This window comes from Metarhizium brunneum, chromosome 1, assembly GCF_013426205.1.
Source record: "Metarhizium brunneum chromosome 1, complete sequence".
In the NCBI taxonomy this organism is placed as follows: Eukaryota; Fungi; Ascomycota; class Sordariomycetes; order Hypocreales; family Clavicipitaceae; genus Metarhizium; species Metarhizium brunneum.
Genome location: NC_089422.1, coordinates 3,344,110 through 3,362,018, shown reverse-complemented (window position 1 = coordinate 3,362,018; position 17,909 = coordinate 3,344,110). Strand labels below are relative to the sequence as shown.

At 50.4% G+C, this 17,909-nt stretch overlaps 2 protein-coding genes across 2 annotated transcripts; both read right to left on the bottom strand.

The window, feature by feature from the left end:
- Positions 1-664: 664 nt before the first annotated feature.
- Positions 665-2,787, bottom strand: SLC28A3 (Solute carrier family 28 member 3; the record flags this gene model as incomplete). The annotated part of the gene is made up of 2 exons (XM_014694014.1): positions 665-955; positions 1,078-2,787. 2 exons carry the CDS (start codon positions 2,785-2,787, stop codon positions 665-667), a joined length of 2,001 nt encoding a protein of 666 aa, XP_014549500.1.
- Positions 2,788-7,647: 4,860 nt separating this feature from the next.
- VPS13 (Vacuolar protein sorting-associated protein 13) lies at positions 7,648-17,325 on the bottom strand (the record flags this gene model as incomplete). Its single annotated transcript, XM_014694015.1, has 2 exons — positions 7,648-10,798; positions 10,853-17,325. The coding sequence occupies 2 exons, from the start codon at positions 17,323-17,325 to the stop codon at positions 7,648-7,650; spliced, it is 9,624 nt and encodes a 3,207-aa protein (XP_014549501.1).
- Between the last annotated feature and the right edge of the window lie 584 nt (positions 17,326-17,909).

The following is a 17,909-nucleotide window of genomic DNA, read 5'->3' as shown; positions in this document are numbered from 1 at the left end:
GTTGACGTCTGATGTCGGCCGGGTGATGTTTGATGTTGGATTTGGGTTCGTATTGACAGGCTGCACAAGGGAATTCGGTCCCGATGTCGGACCGACGCCCCGCGATTCACACACTGGTCCTGTCCGCTTCGAGGGAGAGGCGCCGACTCCTCGGACATTGGGATGGCATTCTACAAGGTGTTTACTCAAGCCAAATGCCATTTCAAGCATGACACCCAGACTAGTAGCGGGTTTTCATATCAACGGGTCAATCTACGGTGTACTACAATGTGACGGCATTAACGTCCTGTTGCATGGACACAGACTCCGATAAGTCATAGAACGCCAACAGTCTCCGTAGATACACTGTTGATATACAGCAACACAGCAGCAGTTGTCGTACCAACATACAACAAACAGCCAGGTGTGGCCAGGGGAAACTTGAAGGTCTCGTAACTGCACACAAGTGCCTCTGTTTCTTTGTCTTCTCTCGACACACGGCCGAGATGTTATATGGTTGTTCGCAGACCCAATGCGGCAACCAAGAATGGTAGGGTATCTCTCTCATCATCATATCAAAGACCGAGAATACAACAGCGATAGCATGCTCAAAACAATACTTTGTACAACAAATGCAATCAAGATGTGCTTTTTCGGCATCAAATTTCTGAAACATGGTCCATCTCTACGACTGAGGTGCGCTTGAGAAGTTGGTGATCTGGGTCGTAATAACGAGACCAGCGACCGTAGCCGATGTTAACGTAGCAACGACACCAGAGATTAGAGCCGAAACAGCCAACTTGGAGACATCGCCACCACGAGACGGAGCAAGCTGCCCGAGGATACCAATTTGAATACCCAAGGAGCCAATGTTACCGAAGCCACAAAGAGCATAAGTAGCAATAAGTCGAGAGCGAGGGGACAGTCCGGCATAAGTTTTGTCCTTGGTGAGATCGAGGAAGCCGTTGTATTCATTCTATAACTCCATTAGCGACGGGCTCTGTAAAGAAAGGAAAAGAGATGCACGGGTTTGTGTGGGCATGAGGCCAGAGAACTCGAGGGCTGTGGCAATCATTGGGGGAGTGCATGGTCACTTACGGTGATGATTTTCTGAGCAATCAATCGGGCCACCAAGAGAATGTCATTGTTGTCTCGGGGAACGCCCAAAAGGAAGGCCACAGGGTAGAGTAAATATCCAAGAACGGTCTGTAGAGTCAAGGTAGGATCATTGATATTGAGGTATCGGCCCCACCAAGTCATGAGAGCATTGATCAGGCCAACAAAAGCGATGATGCAGAGTAGTGAGGCGATGATTGTTGCGCCAATCTTGATACCGAGCCAGGAGCCATTGGCAAAAGCGTGTAGTGCGTTCTCAGCCTTGTGCTCGTCGTCATCGGGGATAACGACACGTCCAGCGGTAAGGGTTTCCTCGGTTTCGGGGTATCGCAACTTGGAAATAGCCAGAGAAGCAGGAATAGACATAATACAGGATGAGACCAGAGCCTCGGCGTTCAAACCAAGCTTGATATAACCAACAAGGACGGAGCCGGAAATGGTAGCGAAACCGCACGTCATAATCTGATGCAATTCAGCCTTGGTCATATGAGGAACAAATGGTCGGACAAGCATTGCAGATTCTCCCTGCCCGATGAATGGGGTAGCAGCAGCGACAATAGCCTCTGCGCCAGAGACTCCCAATGCCCAGAACACAAAGGTGGCAAACTTCTTGATGAACCACTGAAGAAAGCCAATGTAGTATAGAACCTGCACCAGAGAGATGAAGAAGATGATGGCAGGAATGACACTGAAGAAGAACCATGGGGTCTGGGAGGTCTCTTCGGACGTCAGGAAGGCCACACCCTGACGAGCAAAACCCAAGAGATCACCGGCGCGATCGGCGATGAACTTGAATATGTCGTAACCGACGCCGGTTCGCAGGACGAAGAGTCCAATGATGTACTGGGCCAACATGCCGGCAATAACAGTTCTCCAATTGATGCGGCTGCGATGCGCGCTGGTTGCCCAGAAGACGAAGAGCATGACGGCCAATCCGAAAAGACTGACTGCACGGTTGGCACGAGTATTGTCGGCAACTTCTTCGGAAGCAAAACTTCCAACTATGATGACTGCCAGAGCTCCAAAAGCACCAAGAGGGATCCGGAAAGCAGAGGGGATCAGTTCATAAACGACCAGAACAGTGTGGCTCCATACCCAACGAATGGCGGTTGACAGATATCGACTGGGGACGTAGTAAAAGAAAAGACGCAGAGATATGGCAAGCCACAGCAGAAACGGAACCACCCAATTCTTGTCGTCCCTATGCAGGATGAGAGAAGCTATCCACCAGCCAGTAAAGAAGAGAAAGTAGACGAGGTGGAAGACTGGACGGTATCGTCTATAGAAACCCTTGAATCCACCGCCGGATTCCCTATGCCTATGGTCAGTTGAGCCGGAGCCTCGTCCAGTGCTCACCATGCCAGCCTCGGCCTTCTCATTATCACTGTACTCGGGCAGGCTGAGAGGGTCCTTCTTGTCGACGCTGTGTGCGTGGTGGTTATCTCCATGCTGTTGAGCGGGGATCAGAGAAGGGTCCATGGTGGTCCCTGAGGTGTACACGGCGTCGTCATGGCCGCCAGCGGCATCGATACGAGCAGAGTGGTGATGATGTGAATGCGTGTGTTGGTTCGCAGGGTTCAAGGCTGGGTCAGGATTGTAGTCCATGCCTGCAATTGGCGTGTGGTGTTGGTTCTGCAGGGGCGCCGCCACTTTGTCGCCAGCATTGGCTAGGGTGTTTGTCTCCCCAGCCATGATTTTCTCGAGTAAGAAGCTTGAAAAGTTGCAGCTGTTGAAACGCTGCAAGACAAACAAACCAAGTTATTCGGTCCTCGCGATGTCGCGTGTTTCTGCAGAATCACGCTGCCTTGTAATTGGAAGCGAAGGGTTGAGAGGACAGGCTTTTGGGAATGCTGAGCGCAGAGTTTTGGGCTGATGAATTTTGTCTCGTGCCCTTTTTTTTCTGTCTCTTGCTACCGAGGCGCCACAAAAGTTTTTGCGACACGAAGGTGAACAGGTACGGCGAGGCACTCCGGCTTGGAGTACACTCGTGAAGACGAAAAAAAAAAACCAATAAACAGATCCGGTCTGGAGGACCTAACGTACCTAAGGCAGACACAGATGAGGAGGGAAAAGAGAAACATCGCACTGGCGAGACAAGAGGACTTTTTGTACCCGCACGGCGATTCCGCAAAGCATTAGCAGGACGAGGACGATAGGACGACAGCCCAGACTTAGGGAATGTGGAGCAAACGATAACTAGACTGGACCATAACGAAAACGATGTACTCCGTACTCCGCACAATAATAACTACTACATAAACCAGCCTCCGGAACTAGCTCTGCATCTGGAGAAGGGCCTGCTGTAACTCCATCCGGGCAGCCAAGCCACTTTGCACTCACTGATGCTGCTCCAAGCGGAGACCAGATGAGGGGACTTTGGGCACCAAAAGCCGCGACCTACCGACACGACAGCGCCAGGTTGTGCAAAATAATAAGATGGTGGGCCGTCGAAGAAAAGAAGGCCCCCAGCTTTCTGGCCGAATCGACTCTCAAGGGTCGCCTGGCTGCAGGGATTGGTTATTCAGGCCTCGACCCCGGACAACGCCAGTACACGGGCATGCATGATCCCCGGGGATCCCAACTGACTACTATTCCCAATCCATCAATATACCCGCGCTTCTGTTGGTGATGGTGGTCGGCCTCGGTGGCCCGATTCAGCTTACAAGGTCTGATATCAGTTGTATTGTGTATTGTGTATTGTATGTACAATGCTGATATGAGGCCATTTCTTGGACAAAGCCTTGACACCGAGGATCCTTCGGAAAGCAGGTAGCCTTGAGAGGAGGGGTGCGTGCCCTCATAGGATGCAGCGCGTCTCCCGCAATACTTGTATGACCTCATAAGACCGGGTTATATCAGCAGACCATAGCCAAATACATCCTGCCAGACATACGGAGTAGTACCAAGGATAAAACGAACCCCAAAAGTTGGCTGGTCGCAGGCCAGTATTCCACTTCCAGAAAGGGACGGGGAGCCGTCAAAAGTGCCCAAGGCTAGCCCCATGCTCGTCTGGAGGTGGCGCCTTCTGCTGCGGTTCGTCGCTGGCCAAGGCCTCTTGGGCGTTTAACCGTTCTGTCTCTCGGCGATGGCGGCGGCGCCGGCTTATTTCTGATATGCACCGTCCCTGATTCCATGAACCCACTGCCACGATAAGACTAAGAGCTCTGGGGGCGAAGGCGGCTGGCAGAGTAAGCAACGGTGGCACTTTGCCTTCCGCTACAAGGCGTCGGGTTTCCCCTCCGATGGCGCTATGGTTTGTGGGAAAGCGTTGAAATCCTTGCCAACCTTGGACGACGACTAGAATCGCTTTGCCAGGGCCTGGAAAACCACTACGGCCAGGCTCGCCCTTTACAACGAACTGCAATCGACGTCCGGCGGTGGGAAGCTCACTGTTTCTGGAAGGTTCAAGGATGATGCGTCCTGTTGTTGTTATCTGAAGTCTTTGACAGAGAGCGTCTCAGCCACGTCCATTAATTGTTGGCAGCTTGGCAGTCCACGTACGGAGTACCAGACAGTTAATTCGGACATGAACTGGCGCCTCGCCATTGGCCCATGGACAGACCACTTATGACGGTTCGTTCTGACTCGCGCCCATGTGAACCATACCATCATGTCTTGCTCCTTCCCAGACATGGCACAAAGCTACCAGACTCGTCGGGAAGCAGCTCGAGCGTTGTTTCCTTTATCAAATTGCGCACGCAGTGAGGCTGGAGGTTGGACTGGACAGATAGCCATCGATGGATAGCTTCATATCTTCTCCTGTTGATGTCGCAAATCGTCCAAGTCACAATCGGGACAGGCTCTGAGATAGCAAACTCCACCGAAACAAGCCCCCTCCAAGAAAAAAAATATTGCCCCGGTGCTAAAGCTGATAAGCAACAGCGGCTTACTCCCCAACACCGGTGGCGTCCCGTGCAATAATGGCGTTCGACAACCGTTCTCTGATTTCGCGCCTTCACACAATTCGAAATCTATCTCCAATAGCGAAGCGATTCGGGCCATTGCCAAACCGCGTCGCTGGCCTCTGCTACGTACCCCATCATTGCCCAGTCATCACCCCGGCTGGATGTCCTCATCGTTCAACAACACCGAAGGTCTCTGATACAGTCAACAAACGGCGGCAACATTGAAACCTGGAGATGGAAGAGCTAGAACCAGGGCCTAGGCTTCTTTAGTTGCCTGGGTCCTTGGACCAAGTGATAAGCGTCGGTCGACCCCGAGCTTACCGTCGCAGCCTCGTGAGTTCATGGAAACAGGGATTACGAGTTGTGAGCTCCCAGGTCCTGATCTATCTCATCTGCGGGAGAGAATTGGTAGCTTGGTACTCGAACTAGGCTGTTTCGGAGTGAAGTAATAAGCTTGGACGGCCACGTCCGCCAACCACACAGCAACCTGCTCCGATGGGAACCTTTGATCGGAAACCTGGTTAATGCATAATGTGGCGGCAAATCACGGCCAATTTTCTGATTTGATCAGGGCTATCGCCACATTGACTCTGCCATCTGTTTGACTGCCAACGAGACGTGCAGACGCTTTGGCCAGAGGCGGCTTCTTCAGCATTCTGTCTTCCTTTCTTGTCGTGCTGCCAAGCACTGCCATTCGATCAAGGCCACTCCGTACTCCGGACCATGATATTCACTTGCCACACGATTCCTTCCACCCAGTCAAGAGGGGCATTTACAGTCTGACAGTCGGTACCAAGGCGCCTGTAACTGGTGGGGGTGAGTGGGCAAACGAGAAAGTCGACTGGGCACGCGACCTGGAAGGGATTCTCGGCTCAAACTCGACTTCTCCACAGCCTCGGGTGTAACACCAATGGGGAAAATGGTCAAGGATAAAGACAAGCTTTGGATTCGATGTTCGCACAGAAAGCAGAACGAGGCAGCTCGCTAGACATTAAGCCACCAAGCTCATGAAGGCACGATCGGGGCCCGGTAAATCTGAGAAGATATCAATACGTCGGGGGAATACATACTTGCATGGCATGTGCAGAATCCGCCCAACTGCATCTACCAAATTTGTTCGGGTTTCCTTTACTACAAGTCATGTGGAGACGCCAGTTCGCATTGTACTGGTACATACTTTTTTTCCCAATTGTGCCACGAGATCTCGAGGGCTCTACCAGCGGGGCTTAAAAACGTGTCCCAGATTGCCCCATGAACCAGTCTTGGGAGCATGGCATTTTGTGAAGTCGGCATCTCCAAGTCCGGCGATAGGCTACGGTTGCGGTTGTATTTTGGAGGACCCAGCGATCACGCGCGGCTGTTTCGAACAATAACTCGGCAAACAAGAATGTTATCCCCGCAAATCGAGCATTGGTGTGGGTCGAGCCGAACCTCTTCTTCCCCAGCCAGCATGACCATGAACCATGACCGCACGGCCATCGGTCACCGCCGTGCCGTCGTCGGCAGCTCCCTCAAACAACCTTCTCCTTTTGTCGTCAACGACATGCATGAGCCATGTGTCGACCACCGTGAGAATTCCCCGGTGCCGCATGAATGCAAGCGTGGTTGCTTGCCTCTTCGCTTGTCGATTCACGTATGGCGGATGGAGGGTTGGGCGGAGATGGCCGTCACGTTCCCCATACCCCAGACTACTTAAGTACATACTTAATGCAACGAAACTAATTTCGCACGAGCCAACACGTCGCTCAATATTGGCCTTTGCCTAGGCTTGCGTTTACGTATTCGTCTTGGTTCAGGGAACTGAGATGGGCTGATGCCAGCCGACGGCCAGAATAGAGAATGTTGGCAAGCCCATGTGCTTCGAAATGACACTTATGCAACCAACATCCAATTTCCGTTCCTAAACGTAATAGTCGTGCCCTTCCACGTCTTTACACACGGCGGCTCCCGTCCCCATGCCGTAACGGAGGAAAACTGACCATCACCAAATATCCCACCGCCACCTCATGTCTTACACCAACACATGCCCCTACTCCTAACCCTGCACATCATCCCCGGCCGTAGCCGCGCAGACGTAGCCTACCAGACATAGCCTGACTTGACTGTCCTCCCAAACCATGAGTAGTACTCACCCCCCCTCGCCACCAACATGCTTCAGCACCTATGTATGTTGCCATCTATGGCTTGGGAGGCGCATTCGGAATCGAGCCACATCACTTTTGCGATTGACACCACACCCCGGCAATTTATAGCCCTCCACCGTGGGAGTGGAATCACGGATACAGTGGCCAATGGAATATTTCCTTCCAACTCCCAACGTTGCAGGCAGTTCACTGAAACAACGTGATGCAAAACGTGAAAATGGACGGCATACAACACCAGCGAGATTGTATTCAGCTGTGGCTAAATAATTCACGACGGGGTAACAACATCACCCGGCAATGGGCGGAGACTGGAGGCAATTGTTTTGCTTTTGTTCTTTCTCTAAACCAGTGGCTAACAACATCCGCAACAACCTTCATGTAGTAGTGTCTCATTGATACAGGAAAAACAGGATAATTCTACTCCCCAAAAATACATTCTTCATCGCATGATTCTTCATTCCGCCCATGTCATCGTGAGAAACAACAATTTCACAGGGTATTGGTTACTCCCCTCCTCTGAACCTGCGATTGAACTCCTCGACAGCGACACCAATCATCTTGTACAGGTACGCTCTCTCACTTCCGCCTCCAACTGGAATAAAAGGCCCATTTGCTCCTCCTCGCAAGACAAGGCTCACACCAGTTCGTTCCTTGGCAATCGTCTGGATGTCCTTCAAAGGCACGTCCCACTCGCTGGTTAGTCGTTTAGACCTAATAAGCAGTATACGAGCAAATGTGACCATGACGACCATATCTTCCTTGGGCAATTCTAGATGGCCAATGTATTGCTCGTCAAAATACCTTCCGTTGTCCACTTGCTTCAGCCAGTACTGCCCCATTGCCTCGCGGCTGTTGTACGGTCGAACAATTCCATCGTTTGGAATAAACCGCGGGAATCGTATGCGATCGAGTTCCTGGCCATCGAATACAGTCGTAGTATTGCGAATGCCTTCGCTGACATTGCTTGCCATGTCCAAAACGCCAACAGCAGGTTTGGTTGCCAGACCGAGTACCCCCTTTCCGACTCCTTTGATAAACCCAAAAGCACCTTCCTGCTCTGCGCCTTCAAGCGGTTTTCGAGCCAAGCCGCCTACACCCGACGCAAGACTTGTAAGCAATGAGTTGGCGCCAGCGGTGACACCGGTCAGCGCATGCTTTGGTCGGTTTCTCGCTTTCGTAATGCGTCTCCGGTCCTGGAATTGCTTGTCCAGTGATGCTGCCGCGAGACCCTTGCTCAGACTACCAGTGAACTTGGAGAAGCTGTCGCTGAAGCCAAACACAGTCTTTTTTGCAAACGAAGCGGCACCCTTGGCAATTCCATATCCAAACTCTTCTGGTTTGTCCGAAAGAATAAGTCCTTGGTATGGTTCGTAAAAGATGTCAGTGACACCAGAAGAGATGGTGGTAAAGAGGCCCACGGGGTTGCCGAGGAAGTCAGCAGAGCCCAGAATCTTGTGAAGCTGAAACATAACCTCTTGGCTGTAGTGGTTTGAGATGTTTTGTATAAGTACTGGTGTTGAAACGCGTACATTATCCAATATCAGGGCGTTGAATCGAATCGGCGCATCATTGACGTTTCCAATGGCCATTGTCAGGACATTCACGAAGAACATGATGGGATTCCGTGATGAGGTCTTGTCTTCCGCATTGATACGCTCAGTGCGCATGAAACTCAGATCGATTTGCATAGGTTGAATGTTGAGCACTTCAAAGTAAATGTCTTGGCCACCCTGCTGTTGGGAAGGCTCGGGAATGTCCAGATCCTCGTCACACAGTTTACCTTCCTGCTCCACCTTGGACCAGCTGGCGCCAGGAACATTAGAGAAGTCCAACAGCGCAAACGCAAAATCCTCATCGAGTTCAACCGTCATTTGTTGAAGAAGAATGCTGGCATACTTGATATAAGTAACGCCGTACGACTCATCCTTGACGCGACTGACCATCGCATGAAGGGACGGATGGGCATCCACCTCGTTTGCCCTTTTTGGTACCACACTGGGGTAAAGGACCATTGGGAAGATGCCGCCGTAGAGCTGATTGTCAATTTGCATCCATTGAACTGCCAGTGATACCGTCTGAATCAGGGGCGAATCGCTGAATCGCAATTGCACATCTCTAAATGTGATATAGGCCAACTCCTTCAGCTGAGCATTGATCAACGAGATGCCAATGCCCGAAAGCTTAAGTTGAGCCCGGAATGTTGCGCCTGTATCTTGATCCTTGACTTCGAATGCTTCAGGGCCGCTGGTGGTTCTTGAAAGAGCCTTAGGTCTGTACATACTTCTACTCTGTCGGAAATTGCTCAATATAAGTGTTTGTGTCGGCCCATCCGCTGCAACATTAATGTCGATAATCTTCTGGTCGCCAGAGGCAGTGATAAACTTCATTGGAATTTGGTTGCCGATTTCAGCCAACTTGACGTGACGCTCCTTGTTGTTCGTGGTGATGACAACTTCCCTGAATTTGGCCGCCGGAAAATCCCATGCGTACGGCATGATGCTTCGAGGAGGCAACCTATACCGTATAGGCCGCCAACCGCTTCCGTCTTCAACATCATCCTCGTCAACGTTCGGGTTGGCTTGATAGAAGGTAAACTCTGTATCACTCTCGTTGCGCATTGAGAATGGCCAGTTCTTGGTCTCCATGCTCAGGTGAAGGAAGATTGTCGAATCTTCAAGCAGAATTTCAACCCGCAGCAATCGTTGGCGTTGACCAGCCTTTGCTATTTTGACGTGTGTTGTTCCAATGTCGGCAATGTTGAATGGAGATGTCCAATGGTTGTCAACACCAGCATAGCAAAGGCAGAGTTGCTTGACCGCCGACTTTTGCATAAAGTGTAGTGGTTGCAATGCGCCAGGCTTCAGTGTCATGTAACCAGACGAGCTCGACTCCCGAACCAATATTTCCTCGCCTAATTTGTTCTCAAGCACAAATCGTGGTGCCAGCGTGACAACCTTGGTCATTTTGTACTTTCCTTCGCCGGATTTGACAGTGATACCAACGTGGATTTCCTTGGTCTTGGAGGCAGAGTTCAAAACAACTTCGGACGTGCTTCCAACGGCATCAAAACTTTGGGGTTTGCTCCATTCCGACTCATCGACTTTTAGTAGCGCTCGATTCCGATTATCATCATTTCCATACGAAAACATGAATGGCAGAGCCTTTGGTCGTTCACGGTCCGAGGTATCAACAAGCGGGAACTGACCTGCAGCCGGTTTCGCTTGCTGCAAAAAACTCTTCATACGAATTCGGAGGTCAAGGCCAGTCTTGTTGAGAACAACATAGGGACTGTACACAGTAATCTTAAACGCACCTCCACTATTGGGGATTTTGAAGTAGTGCAGCGCCAGGTTCAACGGCAACCCTTGGTCATCTTTGACAACAATCCGGCTTTCCTTTCGAAAGTCCTCAACGTTCCCAGAATTAATGATTGAGAAATCGCTAGGTTTAAAGACGGTATCTTGCATGTCGATACTCAACAGTAAGAGGTGTGAGAGCTCCACGACGTGCACTGGACTCACTCCGCCTTTGCGCAAGAAGTTTGACCAATCCTTTTTCGTGTTCTTGTCGTAAATTCTGTACTTGAAGTCATAGGGCAGTAGGTTCTCAAGGGTAACGGGGGCGGACAACTTGATCTTCATATGCGGGTATATTCTACGGAGTCGGTTAGCCATCTTGCGTAAGAGCCTCGTCAATCCTAATACTTACTTCGTTATAGGGTTGGATCTGTCAAACTGGGCGTGGGCCTGGAAATAGAACGGATCGCCATTCTCTCCATTACACACAAGCTGCTTCGTTGGTCTCTGCAGCAAATCCCTCCACCAAAGCTGGTCTCGACTCCATTCATAGCCGAAACCGCCGTCGGGCCGGATCAGAGCACGTTTCTCGAACACAGCGCCAACAGGCGCCGGCCGAGAATCGCCAGGTGCAATCTTCTCAATCTTGAGCAGGTGGCCTTCTCGGGCATCATAGACGCCAAGTTCAACCGGAATCTCTGTCGCATTCTCCACGACGAGTGGTGACCGCAACGTAACATACTTTACATTATCGGATCCCAACTTGACCTCGACACAGAGGCGGTGTAGAATGTTCTCCGTTTTTGGTCGTAAGCCATACAAAAATTCGCCCTCCCTGTTAAGCTTAACGCTCTTGATGAGATCGAATCCACTCCCTTCAAGTTGAATGCCAACCCCATCCTGGCTAGATTCAGTGAGCAGATTCTCTCTCATCTTCTCCCAATGCTCAAAACTCCAAGGTTGTTCAGCCCCGTCCTCGAGTCGAAGACTAATAGGCTCCTCACTACTAGGGCTCTTGGAGTGAAGTACCACATCGAAGCCTGTGTAGTTCCTGATACGATAAGGTGCCTCAACTCCTCGTGGCTTATCAAGGACATTTTGCTCGGAAGTCAAAAATGTCAGGGACTTGGAGGCCAAGGCAATGGATGCTGTGGTGATAGTAATATCGAAAGTCTTCTTCGATGCCACGTCAACAGATATCAGCCCAGACGTTGGGTCTTTTGCTACACCAAGGCCAACATGCCATGGCTCTAGGAGTGGTTCCCAACTTGACTTGGCAAAATTGTAAACACTTGAATACATATTAATTGCGGCCTCCGCCTTAAGATTCGATGACCAATTCTCAGCAGTAGCCGTAAAGTTGTTGACGCCAATGTCAAGAATAGGCAATTCATGCAAATCACCAATGAGAACAATACGCACTCCATCAATAGTGGCAGAGAGCTCCTCGCGATCAGGTACCGTAGCTGGTTGTGGCTTTGTTGGTGGATGAATTGTTCTTCCAGTAATAGTCTTCGTGCCCCTGGTTTTGGCAATTGTCGATTGACCACGTCCGCTGGCAGACTTGTATTTCAATCCGGCATTTCGTAGTTCTCTAGCTTTCTGTTCCGCCGCTGTTTCTGGCGGATGCTTTGTCTCGTTTCCAGACAGCTCACTAGCTCTACTGATAATCTGCAAAATCAGGAGGATATCACGGAGAGAAAGGCGCAGAATGAGGGGCTCCACGTCAATATGAATGCCGGTCACCCCAACCTGTGAGTTGTCCATGTTTAATTGAATGGAAAAGTCATCAATGATGCGCAGGCGAGAGGTGTCAAACTTGTCCATTCGGCACCAGAACATGCCGGTTTCCGAGATCTGGAAGGTTAGGGCATGCTGTTTAGAGAGCAGAACCTGTCGAATACTCAAAACGATCGCCTCGGAGCTTGATGACAATGGGTCTGCAATGAGGATAACCTGAGCATCCACTAGATTGACTCGAAACGCCATCGACATTGTTGACTCCTCTTTCTGTTTCTGAGACTTATCCGGGGACACCTCGTTTCGCTGCCGAGAGGCGTGAGACTGTGTCCGCTCCGTGCCAGGGGCATTGTAAGTGACCTGCATCGAATCGGTGTCGGACTCATCAACTGTTTCTCCAATGCTTTCATCATCCATTGGGCTGGTATCATCCACGGCTAGACCTTCAGTTATGTATTTTTGAATCGCGAACAGATGGTCGAGTGCGAAGATAATTCGAGGGCTGTCAATAGTAGCCATGGCAATCAAGCTCCGTTCCTTTCCACCAGACATGGTCACACTCGCCATCAATTGCTGCGCTTCCTTGTTGGAAGAGGTCATAATTCGCCGATACTTGGTTTCTTGCCGACGACTGTCTTGGATTGTGAAAGACTGAATAAGCAGTTCTGCCTCAAGAGAGCCGTCGGACAGCATTCTTGTTTTGAACCTTGTATCATCTAGTGAGAACCTCGACAAACTTGATTTAGCCAAATCGCCAACCGGTTCATCTTCCTCGGCCATGATGAGTTCAAGAGCAACAGTGTTGACTTGAAATATGAGGTCAAGCTTCGTCCACGCATTTTGCAGCGAGCTAAGTTCCGGTGAGAGGTCAATCAAGCTCTGATCATGACTATTGTTACCGTTACCAGGAGCACCTCTAGCGCGCTGCAGCGTTCCTTCATCCACCATTCGCGCCGCCTCTTCATCAGAATCATCTCCTTCGCCCGCTAAAGCTGCGGGAACGGACTTTGAAATCTCCATAAGAGTCTTGAGTTGGTATTGTGTCAAACGAAGCTTGATGTCCGAGAGAGTCCCTTCAATTTCCGTATCAGGTCGCTTTACGCCTTCTTTATGTTCTACATACGTAATATTGAAGCCCAGATCCACACCGTCGATCATCTCAAGCTCTTCCGATCGGTCCTCGGAATAGTGGAAGTCAGAGGTGAGGCGCACATTTCTGATGCCTGCTGAGATTTTCATGGCAATGTCGGAGTTCTTGCTATCATCCAGGGGAACAAACTTATTTTGAGCGTAAATCTCGCCCAGGTACGCCGTGATGGCATCTCCTTTGTCTCGTTCAGACACGTAGAGGCGAGGGAAAACGACAATCGGTGTCTTTACAACAACATCAAATCTGATCCTGCTCGGGCTCTGCTGGATCTGATTGGCACGAGTCACAGCGGCCTGGCGGGCAGCATTGTACAAGGCTTGCATTTTGCCAAATTTGACAAGAAAATCAATAATCTTGCGGAAAGGCTCCTCGACAAAGTTAACCTTGACAGACCCAGCTCGGAGAAAAACTGAGCTGTCGTATCCAGGATAAGCCTTCTGGTTTTCAGGGTCGAATGTCTGGTACCTGAAGTCTGCAAGGTCATCACCTTGGATTGTAACAAGCTTCCGAAGACTCGAATCAGCTGAGACGCCAAGATTTACATCATCAACCAGTGACAAGTCACCCAATCTAGCGGAGATGCGCATCGCTTTTCCACTGATATAGATGCCGGCATCACCATGGTTGAATGAGAGGGTGGCCAACCTGATACCATCGTTATTGAGAATAAGGCGGATGGCCTTCAAGTCAACCTTGACACGAATCGACCCAACATTTCCATTGGGCTTTGGGGCGTCGACAATGCTCTGCTCAAGCTGCGGTTCGTCGCTGCCTTCCCCTGCCGCAATGGTTGGTGCCGATGGAGCTTCTTGATCGTTATTGCCACCCGTAAATGTGATCAAGATGAAATCAAGAAGAGTCAAGAGCGTTTTACGAGTGACGACAATGTTGATAGTTGATATAACAGCAGTGATGTTGGTCTCCACACCCTCGTACACCGGCATGAATTCTGGCGACTGTCTATTGATCTTCATGAATTTTACATGAACGAGGCTTCGCCCTGCTTTCAAATCTTCGCTATCTCCAGAAGAAACAATAGACTTGAACTCTCCAGGGGGGTTTTCGACAAAATCTTCGACCGCAACGGAGCCCAGCGACACTTCGGCTGCCATATCGTACGTTCTGGTATAAAAGGCAAGATCAAAGCGCTCAGCCACAAGCTCAACGAGAAGCGTGTCGGGTTTGACGCGGTCTGGGTCGCTTCTGTAGAGTGAGCCCTTGAGTGTATCGACTTTGAAGTTAAATTCAAAGCTCCTTTGTTGGATTTTTAGTTGCTGCCCGTCCACTCCGTCCGTCGCGTCTTCGAAGTCGTCTTCATCGTCGTCGATGTCTTCGAGTATTACAGCACTCTGTGGTTGCATAAATGGGAAAGCAGAGGATTGTCGGCGTTCTCGTTGAGACCTTCTTCGCGATCGTGTAGAATTAGCACTAAGAAGCCGTGGTCGTTGCTGAAGTGTTTGACTATTCTCAGAGGACGATTCTGGTTGTTGACTTTGTCCTAATTTTGGAATTGCCGCGTCGATAACCTTCATCAGGTTCTTGTATTTCGAGTCAGATACAGTCGCGTGCAACATTGGAAGGTGACCAGAAACTCGTAGCTTTGTAAGATTTGGAGCTTTGGGTAAAATGGAAGTTTCAACGACGAAGTCGACATTGATTTTTTCCACGACATGTAGCTGAGAGTCCGCACTTTTCTTAACCAGTTGCTTCTTGGTTTCTTCGATCGATGGACCAATGAGTACTTGTGTTGATGTGAGCTTGACGATAAATTTGTCGTACATTGCCGATTCGAGGCGCTGAAAGTCAGCCTCGCTGTAAGATTGCCGTTGCTTTGACTGGATTTCGTTCATGGTCTTGTTATCTACCAATTGACTGTTGACATGAATATGGCCAGCATCAACAATCAAGCAAGTTGAGTTCGCAGTCGTGATGCTCACGGGCACGATGATGAGCGGGGCCTGTAGATCTAGCTCAGCATTCACAGTTTTGTGCTCTTCGAGGGCAAATTCCAGCCCTGCACGAGTTTGCTCTCTGATACCCTCAACGGTTGCGCCAGCGCTTTCCATCAAAGCTGTGATGGATTCCATGTGCCTCTCTGGCGGCCGGAAGAAATCAACAATGCCAACAACAAAGTTGGGATTCCATACGACTTCAAGAGGTTTTAGTTTTCCGACAATGGCAAAGTCACCCTCGCGTTCTATAGGATTCTTTTCGATTTCGAACTGGAAGAATGGCTCTTCCTTGTCAATTTCCAGCTCCTTCAACGATAGGCTCTTTCGTTTCCTGACCTCAGGAGCATCCTTGACGCGGACAATCTCGGGGTACAGACTGTCCGGGGTCGTTCCATCATTCACGCGTAGGCCGCCGAGACTGATATTGGCCAATACGGAGTCCTTTCGCTGAAGTGCTTTTGCCTTGAAGACGTCGAAGTGAAGACTCAGAAGATCGGAAGGATTATCATGCGGGCTTTTCTTCAATGTAAAACTGCCCGTGCTCAAAGAGGCCTCAAGACATAGCTTTACAGCCTCCCTAGGGACGTCTACTTCCTCGGCCAGTGCTTGCTTCTCGTCCCATTCAATCATTTCATACAGTTCCTTTCGCTGCTCCTCAGTCATCTGAGTATTTTCTTCGTTTTCTTCTATCGTCCCCTGAGGCTGCGATCCCCACATCCAAGCTAGCCAGCCTTGCTGTTGTTGTTGCTGCTGGGGCTGCTTCCTTAGGGCTTCCGCATTTTCTTTCTTGAGCTGGTTTCGTGCCAACGATCTCCAGAACCGGAGATCTTCATATTCCAACTTGCACTCAAGCTTTCGAAACTCTTCACTTTCTTCTGTTGTGAACTGCTGCTGTTGTTTCTGCTTCATGAACAGCTCAATGTATCGCTGTCGATCGTCGCGTCTTTCTCGGAAATAGTCCCAGGACCACTTGCGGTTCCTTTCATGTATCTTATTTAGGACAGCATTACCGGCAAAGAGGAGCCAGGCGCGAGGATCTTCCTTGGGCCGCACACCTTTCGGTTTCAATGACTTGTACTCCTGGTGACGAATGAAGTAATGGAACAAATCCACCATCATCAGCGCATCGCGATATTGATCATCATCAAGAACGAGACCAATCTCTTCGAAAAGCAGATTGGCTTTGAATTTTGGGGTGTGGATATCACCAGACTTGTCAATTTCGATTTTTGCCTGCCCATTCACTGGGCGTAAGATGAACTGGTGGTTGGAGGCAAGGGCGTTTGCCTTGCCAACCATGCCCTTGAACTTTTGCACCATCTCGTCGTGCGACAGGGGCTCCTTGAGCGGCGAAGATGCCTCGCGACCGGACCCAAACAGGTCTGAGTCTGTATTCCAGTATACGGCCAAGGCGCCTAGGGTTGCCAGCTTATGTGTTGTGGTGCTGGAGTCCTGAATGAACGTGGGCTTCCATTGTCCATCAGTGCTGACGGCACTGAATTCTTCCAAGGTCAACCCCAGGGCGAAAGGGTGTCCCGGGGCAGAAATTGAATCTTCGTACCGAACGTGAATGTTTTTGACGGTAACCTGCAAATTATCGACAACCTTGGTGACCAAACTTTGTGTGAAGCTTTGGCTTTTCTTTTGCTCCTCCTGGCTCATACCTTCTCGGTTTCGTTCCTTGAGTATTTCGGCGCTGTCTAGCTTTTCCAATTTGAGCCTCTGCCTTCTACGTTCCTCCTCCTCTTCGTCGTATTCAGCCTCCTCCTTCGGACTGGCCAGGAGAAAAACATCTTCGATGAAGACCTTGACGGGGGCACCACGAAGATTAGACCACGGAATAACCAGCGTTAGCTCTCCCAGGTGGCCCTCCACAACGTTAATTGGCAACTTCAACTGGTCAAGAGCCTCACGGCGCAACTCGAGGTTCCGCAGCTTGACATCGCCAGACCAGATACCAACTTTGAGCTGTGTTGGGTCGAAGTTCTGAACATACATGCCCAGGAATCGATTAAGAAGACCGGCGACCAGTCCTTCCAACATGGTGACGGTGGTGTTGCCGTGCCCCGGGCAGGGTATACCAGGTCGGTGTGGGCGGCTTTCTGTTTTCTACAATGGCAACATCGGTGGTTGGAAGCGTACAGCACGAATCAGGCGCGTATTGCAACAATCAATTCAAACTCTCTCAGCCGACGGTGGCGGCTGTGTCGTCGGCACGCGTCGTTCGACGTCGTCGGCTGCGATGGGGGGTGCTTCGGTTCGCGGTTGCGATGTGAGGGGCGCTCGCAAGTCCCAAAATTGAAGTCCGCTTTACGTTATCGTTAACAGCAGACAACGGTGGGGGTTCGGGATGTCGGCACGGGCTGCTGAGACGGAAAGCAGATGCCTAGGGTTGTGAATGATGCAGAAATAATGAGAAATAAATCAATAACTTAATAGGGCAGGTGATGGAGGAATGAGAACACGGAAGCGCAGCAAGCTGGGCTTGGGCTTTGGGGGGCAAAATACGTGGAGTAAACCTGTTCAAGCGGTCCATTAGATGTTGGACACAAGTCATGGGCTAATGCGCTGGATGTGACGTAGGCAAGACGGCAGGAGCGACCTGGTGGCTTGCTTGTTGCCGGTTG